Here is an 8,924-nt window from a genome sequence, read left to right as displayed (position 1 = left end):
AGAGGAGATTCATCTGAGGAATCCCAAATTTTGCTGCCAGATTTTAAAGAGAAAACTGTCAGTGATCTAATAATATTGTTATATTCCAGTGAATGCAACAAGTTTAGTTCTTATTTCCAGCATTGTGTTATTTGGGTGCCATTCTTATATGATGGTCATATATTACTGGTTGATTAACATAATAGTGAGTTTAGTTGGATTGTGTAAGAATTTATAGGATGGGAAGATAGATGTGTTTTATTTCTACTAGGTAGAAAGTAAAAATGTGGTCCAGTTCTGATAAATTTCAGGATTTTAGAGGACTCGGGGCAAGAGAAGAAACCATAAGTGACAGACCAGCCTATCTCACTGCCCTCATGGATTCTAGCAGCAGAGGGTGGGATTGGGTTGATGACCCCATGGAATAGAGTCACAATGTTCTGATGATCCACGAAGTCTCAAAAGGCCAGCCATACCCCTTGTTTGGTGCTAAGTTTGTTGTCACAACAGCCCTAATCTAAGTTTGCTCTTTTCTGAAAGAGAATGGCACATCTGCCCCCAGGAGCCTGCTAGATGGTTGCTCTATCTACTCTGGAGGACTAAAAAAGTTCCATTGTAAAAATTACTGTGCACTAAGGTGAACTGCTTCAGAGGCCTCGGTCACCATTAACTAGGTAATTTTCAGCATCCTGTTAAAAGAGTTGTGGTCTATTAAATCCTTATTTGTTGCAGGTGAATCCATTACTGTTCTTTATAACTTTTTGTAAATCTAAGCTCTTTCTCAGAAAATATGAGTGGCTCTGAAAAGAGCCTTGGGTTCATTTTGGGTTTGTTTTCACTCGCTAAGCTTTACCGCTTGTGAGGTGTTATTTGCACTGGACTTTATGACGGTGGCTCTCGGTCTTCTTGGGCAGCAGCACGGCCTGGATGTTGGGCAGGACGCCGCCCTGCGCGATGGTCACGCGGCCCAGCAGCTTGTTGAGCTCCTCGTCGTTGCGGATGGCCAGCTGCAGGTGGCGCGGGATGATGCGCGTCTTCTTGTTGTCGCGCGCCGCGTTGCCCGCCAGCTCCAGGATCTCGGCCGTCAGGTACTCGAGCACGGCCGCCAGGTACACGGGCGCGCCGGCCCCGACCCGCTCGGCGTAGTTGCCCTTGCGGAGCAGGCGGTGGACGCGGCCCACCGGGAACTGGAGGCCGGCCCGCGACGAGCGCGTCTTGGCCTTGGCGCGAGCCTTGCCGCCTTGCTTGCCGCGTTCTGAGATAGCTCGGGAACATATGTGTAATAACGAAGAAAATTTCCGTTGGGTCAGGTGCCCGGCCTTTATATATTCTAACGGTAGGTTGTGAGTTGCTATTTGATTGGCTGGTAGTTTACCAATGAGAGAACATTCCTGGAATCACCTCATTTACAAACACGCCACTACCCATTGCCCAATCAGATGTTGGCTGCCCAACACGTCATTGAGCGCTGTGCCTATAAATACAGCACTTGGCCTCCTTAAGTGCCAGTAAGCGGCCGTTTCGGAGGTGTTCGGCAGCCATGCCAGAGTTGACCTCGAAAAGCACTACCGTTTCCAAGAAAGGTTTCAAAAAAGCTGTAACCAAAACTCAGAAAAAAGAAGGGAAGAAGCGGAAGAGATGCCGTAAAGAGAGCTATTCCCTTTATATCTACAAGGTGCTGAAACAGGTGCACCCTGACACCGGCATCTCGTCCAAGGCCATGAGCATCATGAACTCGTTTGTCACCGACATCTTCGAGCGCATCGCCGGCGAGGCGTCCCGCCTGGCGCATTACAACAAGCGCTCGACCATCACGTCCCGGGAGATCCAGACGGCCGTGCGCCTGCTGCTGCCCGGGGAGTTGGCCAAGCACGCCGTGTCCGAGGGCACCAAGGCCGTCACCAAGTACACCAGCTCCAAGTAAAACGAGTCCCGACACCAGACAAGCTTTTTATAACCCAAAGGCTCTTTTAAGAGCCACCCACATTTTCAAAAGACTGTAGGCTCTTAGTTGTACTCCATGTATGTAGGTCTTCTGACCTGGGAACTGCTGGCGTAACAAGTAAATAGATTTCTTGGGTCTGTTTGCCAAGCTCACTTTGTTCATGCCTTATGTTTGAGAAATAAGAATAGATAAGGTCTCCACTGCAGTGCTTGCTGATTATTTTTTAGTTCTAAATACTTTATCGGATTTTTTATGCAATTCAGTGAGACTTGAGATCTAGGTGAAGCAACTTGGAGAAGGGAGTTCTTTGAACAGAAAGAGGCTCCAATAATCCTGTGTCCTCAGGGAGGTCCTTACATGAGCCATGAGGACCATAAGGAATATGGCTTGCCTTTCTCTAAGAAACCTGTTTTAAGTACTTTGTATTAGATACTGTGGAATTACTTCATAGAACTAAAACTTACAGACCTTAAGATGATCTAGTATGGGAGCAGTAGTTAACAGCTGTTTTACTTTCTCTTTACATTAGCTATGGTGTGTGCAAAAATTCTATGGATCAGTTCCTATACTTTCTCTGGAACATCTTCATCCTTTTTAACACAAACACTTTCTCATTTATGTCAGCGAGTTCACCTTCACTGAGTTTGTCTGGTCACGTAGCTAGTCTCTTGACAGTGACTGCCGGCAGTCTCACTACTGGCTGTTTCTTCTAGAACCCCTTTTATATTCAGCCTCAATTCCACTTCCAGGATTATTATTTTTCATTGTTTTGTTAGGCTTTCATCTTGATGGCCAAATCCCTCTTTTGGTTATCAATTCTTGTGCACATTTATCACCGGGAGAGACAAACCGGCAACTAAAAGTACATACTTCCTATTTGTGCATAAACTGAGTAACATATGTGGTGTCCAGTAACCCACACATTTTAAAATAAGTGACATGGGACACCTGGGTGGCTCAGTCGGTGAAGCGTTTGACTTCACCTCAGGTTGTGATCTGACGGTCCTGGGATTGAGCCCCACATCAGGCTCCTTGCTCAGTGGGGGGCCTACTTCTCCCTCTGCCTGAGGCTCCCCCTGCTTGTGCTGTCTCTCTCTCTGACAAACAAAATCTTTAAAATAAATAAAATAAGTGACATGATAGGTCACATGATAGAACACGATGTGCATTTATCATTTGTGCAGTGACTTACGAACTGAAGAGCCAGCACTGGTTTGTAATTTATGCAACTATTCACTATTGAAATTTGTACTGCATTGTTGGTATTGGTTTATTTAACCGAACTGTCATAACTGAAATTCATTTATATCAAAACCGTGCAGTGTGAGATTTGTCTCTGGAAGTAAGCACCCCACTAAAGAAGCTAGGAAAAATAAAAATAAAGTGAGTCGGTGGAAGGCGAAAAGTTAAATAATGAAAAACCTGCCTGGAAAAAAATACTTAAGAAAAAGAAAAATGGCAAAACCGCTTTTAAATTTTTCATTACAGTAAAACTAATAAATGCCAAAGTAAAGAAATAGCAAATAAATACATTTTAAAAAATAAAAGATTAGCCAGTAACTGATGGGGTTTGCGAGAAAACACAAACACAAAATTAGGGGTAATAAAGGACTTATAGTTACAAACACAGTGGAGATAAAATCATTAGATACCAATTTGCTTATCTCTAAAAGGATAACTTTAAATGATTTTCTTGTAAAATATAATTTACCAAAACTTATTATAAATTATTAGCAAATCTAAACAAAATCGTTTCGTAAAAGAATAGGGAAAATGGTCAAAGAACTGTCAACTGAAGAAGTGTGAAAAAAGGAATTTTACCAAAGTTTTCAAGAAAAGAGAATTCCAATGTATTCAGTTTCAGGTATTAAAAAGACAGTTATTTTCTAGGGGTGCCTGGGTCGCTCAGTCTGTTGAGCATCTGACTCTTGGTTTCAGTTCAGGTCATGATCACAGGGTTGTGGGATCAAGCTCCACACCAGCGGGGAGTCTTCTTGGGATTCTCTCTCTCCCTCTGCCCCTTCTCCCCCCGCCACTCCTGTGTGCCTATGCACGTGCACAGGTGCGCTCTCTCTCTCTCAAATAAATAAATAAATCTTTAAAAGAAAAAAAGACCATTCTCTTCCATATTATTTTTATGAATTGAATAAAAATTTATACCAAAAGCTGACCATTACACACAAAAAAGGAAAAGAGAGATTATCTAATTTATAATATTGAAGCATAAATTGTAAATGTATATTGACAGCCAGAATTCAGCAGAACATTAAGTGAACATGATGCCCAAGCAAGTTTTTATGCAGAAATGCAAGGATAACTCAGTATTAGGAAGTTTATTAAAATAACTCATTATAATATGTCTAAAGAGGAAGGGTTTATGATCAATCCCCAGTGATGCTGAAAAGGCATTTTCTAAAACTCAATATCCATTCTTAACTTACAGCTCTCAATAAAGTGGACATAGAAGAATTATTTCTCATTATTACGAAATATATCTAATGAGAAATAGTGCAGAAGATTCTTCAGCAAAATGAGGAAAAAAACAATGCCTACTCTTTTCATTTCTATTTAACATCATTATGAAGGCTGTGAGCCATTGAAATCAGACAGGAGAAAGAAATTAGAAGCAAACTAATTAAAAGGAGGCAGTAAAATGTTTATTTTTGGATATTATCACAAAAATGTAAAACCCAACAGAACTTACCAGAAAGCCAACAAGAATATAAGTTAATTCAGTAAGGTATAATAGGATATAAAAATGATGCACAGATATTGATACTTTGACCTAGAACAATTAAATACTAGAAGAATCTGAATAGGGAAATACACCATTTACAATAAGACCAAAACCAAAATACCTAGAATTATATTTAATTAAAAAAATGCCAAATTTATATGAAGGAAACTGATTTATCCATACCAGTCACATGGTCCCATTCCCTGTAGGTGAATGGCTTACGCACTGCTTGAGACTAGACTCAGGTTTAGAAGAGGGACAAGGTGGGGTGCCCGGGTGGCTCAGTCAGTTAAGCGTCTCTTGATTTCAGCTCAGGTCATGATCAAAGGGTTGTGAGATGGAGCCCCACATTGGTTCCGTGCTGAGCTAGGAGTCTGCTTGAGATTCTCTCTCTCCCTCTCCCTCTGCACCACTCCCCCCTACTCTCTCAAAAAAAAAAAAAAAAAAAGGAAAAGGGACAAGGAAGTCCTCAGGGAAGGCTTTTCTTGCTCTCAGAGACCCAGTGAAACAGACTGTCTCTTCCTGCCTTTACTTCCTCCCATCTGCATGAACACTTGAACCTGTGGCCAGCATGAGGGTAAAGTCAGGGTGCGGAGAAGAGCTGAGGCAATCAGGGCACTGAGCCAGGACTCTGATCATCCCACTCCTGGAATTTCTCTGCCTTTGGGCATCCTGATTAGTGATATTACTTATTGTATCAGCTCATTCATTTGGTACTTCCTGTTATTTGCAGCCAAAACATAATCTGAGGTAAAACCTGTCAGGCTTGGCACTATCAGGTGGTACTAAAGTTTATGTAATGCAAAGGAAATATATACATTTCTAAATCATAAAAAAGTGCTTTAAATTAAGTCAAGTTGAGGATTCCAGCTAAATCACAGGTTTACTGGAAGTAATTTGATCCCTTTCTTTTGTCGATGAATTCAGTCCATACATGGACTTCAACACCTGGTCTCTTCTCTAAGAGTCCAGATGATGCAATAATACAGGACACAAACACCATTTAATGATCAATCCTACAACAGAACAAGTGATCATAAGGTGTAGAAAAGCAATGTAAAAAAGGAAGAGATTCAGTTAAAGTTACTGTTTAGCAGCAGATTGTGGTTAGCCAGGTTAATTCCAATATGGAATACCTCATGGTAAGATTTACACATCCCAGTGTCACCATGCTCTCTACAAATAACAGGCTCCAAACCTGTAATCAAGAGACAGCACCTCAAACTGCAGCTTGAGGGCAGCTAGGCTAGTGTATAGGACCAATTCTTTCACGCACAGCAGTAAATAGGAAGCAAAACATTAATATTCTCCAGGCCACACTTCTCTAGGGCCCCCAAAAGCTCTCCACAGCTTCAGACCCTTGTCTTCTGATAGGGGAAGTTTTTTGCAAAAGGCAGAATGGCTCAGTTGGTTAAACATCTGCCTTTCACTCAGGTCATAATCCCAGGGTCCTGGGGTCCAGCCCTGCCTCAGGCTCCCTGTTTGGCCTTGTGCTTTATCCCTTTCAATTTGCCCTGACATGCCAAAATAAAATTTTTAAAAAACAAAACCCCTGATGCATCCCTTGGGAGCCTAGTCTCCGCCAGCAACCCCATCCACATGTACAGATTACAAATATTCTTCAAACTCAAGGAGCATTGCTTGTATGGAGACTGGTAGCCAGAGAATGTAATGTGAATTTTGGCACCGTTGGGGAGAGTACTTCGTCAGCTTCAGTTGCTAGTTCTACATCACTGTTTGGTCCTAAGCTGGCTGAACAAGTCGCACCATTCAAGTAACTAGCACCTACTTTCACCGCTTTTAGAAGCAAGATTTTTGAATTCTCAGCTTGTCACAATCAAGGAACTGTGTCCTGTCAGCAGAGTTCACAGCCCTTTTGGAGGAAATGTAAGTGGCTCTTAAAAGAGCCTTTGAGTTAGATTAGCTGAAAACACGCGCTTGGACAAGTTCACTTGGAGCTGGTGTACTTGGTGACGGCTTTGGTGCCCTCGGACACGGCGTGCTTGGCCAGCTCCCCGGGCAGCAGCAGGCGCACGGCCGTCTGGATCTCCCGGGACGTGATGGTCGAGCGCTTGTTGTAATGCGCCAGGCGGGACGCCTCGCCAGCGATGCGCTCGAAAATGTCAGTAACAAACGAATTCATAATGCTCATGGCTTTGGAGGAGATGCCGGTGTCAGGATGCACCTGCTTCAACACCTTGTAGACATAAATGGCATAACTCTCTTTACGACATCTTTTTCGCTTCTTCCCTTCTTTCTTCTGAGTTTTAGTTACAGCTTTTTTGAAGCCTTTCTTGGAAATGGTAGTGCCCTTTGAGATCAGCTCTGGCATGATGAGTGGACAGCTCTATAGCGTTACAGCTCTCCAGTGACAGCTCTCAGGGCTCCAACCAACACCAAGCAAGCAAAGAGCAGAGAAGCTTGGTGAGAGCAGTATTTATAGGCACAGCTCTGAAGTGACGTGTCGAGCAGACACCGTCTGATTGGTTAATGGGTAGTGGCGTGAATGTAAATGAGGTGATTCTGGCCGGGCTTTCTGATTGGCTAGATAGCCATCAGCCAATCAGATAACAAATCATAACCTACTGTCAGGCTATAAATAGGCCCAGTAGTGGCTTTAGCAGCTGCAGTTTCTTGCGGCGGACTCAGCTATGTCTGGGCGCGGGAAGCAGGGTGGCAAAGCGCGCGCTAAAGCTAAATCCAGGTCGTCTAGAGCTGGCTTGCAGTTCCCGGTGGGCCGAATCCACCGCCTGCTCCGCAAGGGCCACTACTCGGAGCGGGTCGGGGCCGGCGCGCCCGTGTACCTGGCGGCCGTGCTCGAGTACCTGACGGCCGAGATCCTGGAGCTGGCGGGCAACGCGGCGCGCGACAACAAGAAGACGCGCATCATCCCGCGCCACCTGCAGCTGGCCATCCGCAACGACGAGGAGCTCAACAAGCTGCTGGGCCGCGTGACCATCGCGCAGGGCGGCGTCCTGCCCAACATCCAGGCCGTGCTGCTGCCCAAGAAGACCGAGAGCCCCCCCAAAGTCCAGAGCAAGTAATCTCCAAGTCCTGAATCCCAGTGAGTGACCTGAACGTTTGGAGAAGAAAAACCAAAGGCTCTTTTCAGAGCCACTCAAATGATCAGTAAAGGCTGTGCATAAACTGCCAAATATGTGAGGTGTTTTCCTATATGTACCTGTACCGTGAATCTCGGTAGAAATCCCAGCACTTCAAAATGACTTTTGGTTCTGCTAACGGGTTCTTTTGAGTTTTAAAGCTGTTAAGGCTGAACAAGCCTTCCTGGTAAGTGGTCAGCTAGGGTTTTCTGAGAGCGCAGGGGGAGGGCCAGAGAAGGAGGGAGAATCTGAAGCAGTCTCCATGCTCAGCGCATCCCACTGCAGACTTTGATCTCACCACCTGACCTGAGTATCATGACCTGAGCGGAAATCAAGAACGCTTCTCCTAACCGACCGACTGAGCCACCCAGGCGTCCCAGACAGCAAAGTGTTTAGTCACCACATACCAGAGTGACTGGGAGGAGGAACTGCAATTACACTATCATTACAACCACCACTTCGTTTCTGAGCCGGTGTGAACAGGTGACATTTTTTTTAGAGAGCACGCATGTGAGAGAGCATAGGGGAGGGGCAGAGGGAGAGTGAGAATCCCAACCAAGCTCCACACTCCGCCTGAGCCCCACCTGGGCTTGATGTCTGGACCCATATATCATGACCTGAGCTGAAATCGAGCCCCACACTTAACCCATTGAGCCACCCAGGCGCCCCTAAACAGGCAACTTTAGTGCTAATATTTTATTGAGTTAAGGACTATACTTTTTTTTTTTTTAAGATTTTTATTTGTTTGACAGAGAGAGAGACAGAGGGAACACAAGCAGAGGGAGTGAGAGAGGGAGAAGCAGGCTTCCCGCTGAGCGGGGAGCCCTATGCGGGGCTCGATCCCAGGACTCTGGGATCATGACCTAAGCCAGAGGCAGACGCTCAACCACTGAGCCACCCAGGCGCCCCGAGTTAAGAACTATACTTAAGTGATGATTGGATAAGAACAAACAGGAGGGGGTGCCGGGCTTGCAACTCTTGATCTCAAGGTTGTGAGTTCCAGGCCCATGTTGGGTGTAGAGATTACTTAAATCTTAAAGAGAAAAAGAAAAAAAAACAAAGAGGAGCGACGTAATCTTGTAGCTTTCAGTTTAACTGGTGGCAGTCCTACCACACATCAGTCCAGCAAGGATGCCTGGTTTTCTTAAAGTATCTTCTGAAA

At 44.7% G+C, this 8,924-nt stretch overlaps 4 protein-coding genes across 4 annotated transcripts; 2 read left to right on the top strand and 2 right to left on the bottom strand.

Moving 5' to 3' along the window:
- Window positions 1–845: 845 nt before the first annotated feature.
- LOC114212504 (histone H2A type 1-H-like) lies at window positions 846–1,521 on the bottom strand. The gene is made up of 2 exons (XM_028107385.2): window positions 1,464–1,521; window positions 846–1,243 (listed from the first exon to the last, which is right to left on the bottom strand). The coding sequence occupies exons 1-2, from the start codon at window positions 1,519–1,521 to the stop codon at window positions 846–848; spliced, it is 456 nt and encodes a 151-aa protein (XP_027963186.2).
- LOC114212628 (histone H2B type 1-A-like) lies at window positions 1,520–1,903 on the top strand. Its single transcript, XM_028107561.2, has one exon. It carries the CDS (start codon window positions 1,520–1,522, stop codon window positions 1,901–1,903), a length of 384 nt encoding a protein of 127 aa, XP_027963362.2.
- A 4,706-nt stretch (window positions 1,904–6,609) lies between these two features.
- Window positions 6,610–6,993, bottom strand: LOC114212556 (histone H2B type 1-A). Its single transcript, XM_028107467.1, has one exon. It carries the CDS (start codon window positions 6,991–6,993, stop codon window positions 6,610–6,612), a length of 384 nt encoding a protein of 127 aa, XP_027963268.1.
- Window positions 6,994–7,312: 319 nt separating this feature from the next.
- LOC114212547 (histone H2A.J-like) lies at window positions 7,313–7,705 on the top strand. The gene has a single exon (XM_028107450.2). It carries the CDS (start codon window positions 7,313–7,315, stop codon window positions 7,703–7,705), a length of 393 nt encoding a protein of 130 aa, XP_027963251.1.
- The last annotated feature ends 1,219 nt before the right edge of the window (window positions 7,706–8,924 follow it).

This window comes from Eumetopias jubatus, unplaced genomic scaffold, assembly GCF_037043125.1.
Source record: "Eumetopias jubatus isolate StellerSeaLion01/CBP00866 unplaced genomic scaffold, mEumJub1_p1.0 scaffold_6, whole genome shotgun sequence".
In the NCBI taxonomy this organism is placed as follows: Eukaryota; Metazoa; Chordata; class Mammalia; order Carnivora; family Otariidae; genus Eumetopias; species Eumetopias jubatus.
The sequence above is the reverse complement of the archived record's forward strand: the minus strand, read 5'-3'. Positions and strand labels throughout refer to the sequence as shown.

Bases quoted from the DNA above. Each gene is read 5' to 3' on its own strand.
- LOC114212504 (XM_028107385.2), bottom strand. From the start codon at position 1,521: ATGGCTGCCGAACACCTCCGAAACGGCCGCTTACTGGCACTTAAGGAG. The intron at 1,244-1,463 runs GTATTTATAGGC...TATGTTCCCGAG, and splicing joins ACTTAAGGAGGCCAAGTGCT to CTATCTCAGAACGCGGCAAG.
- LOC114212628 (XM_028107561.2), top strand. From the start codon at position 1,520: ATGCCAGAGTTGACCTCGAAAAGCACTACCGTTTCCAAGAAAGGTTTC.
- LOC114212547 (XM_028107450.2), top strand. From the start codon at position 7,313: ATGTCTGGGCGCGGGAAGCAGGGTGGCAAAGCGCGCGCTAAAGCTAAA.
- LOC114212556 (XM_028107467.1), bottom strand. From the start codon at position 6,993: ATGCCAGAGCTGATCTCAAAGGGCACTACCATTTCCAAGAAAGGCTTC.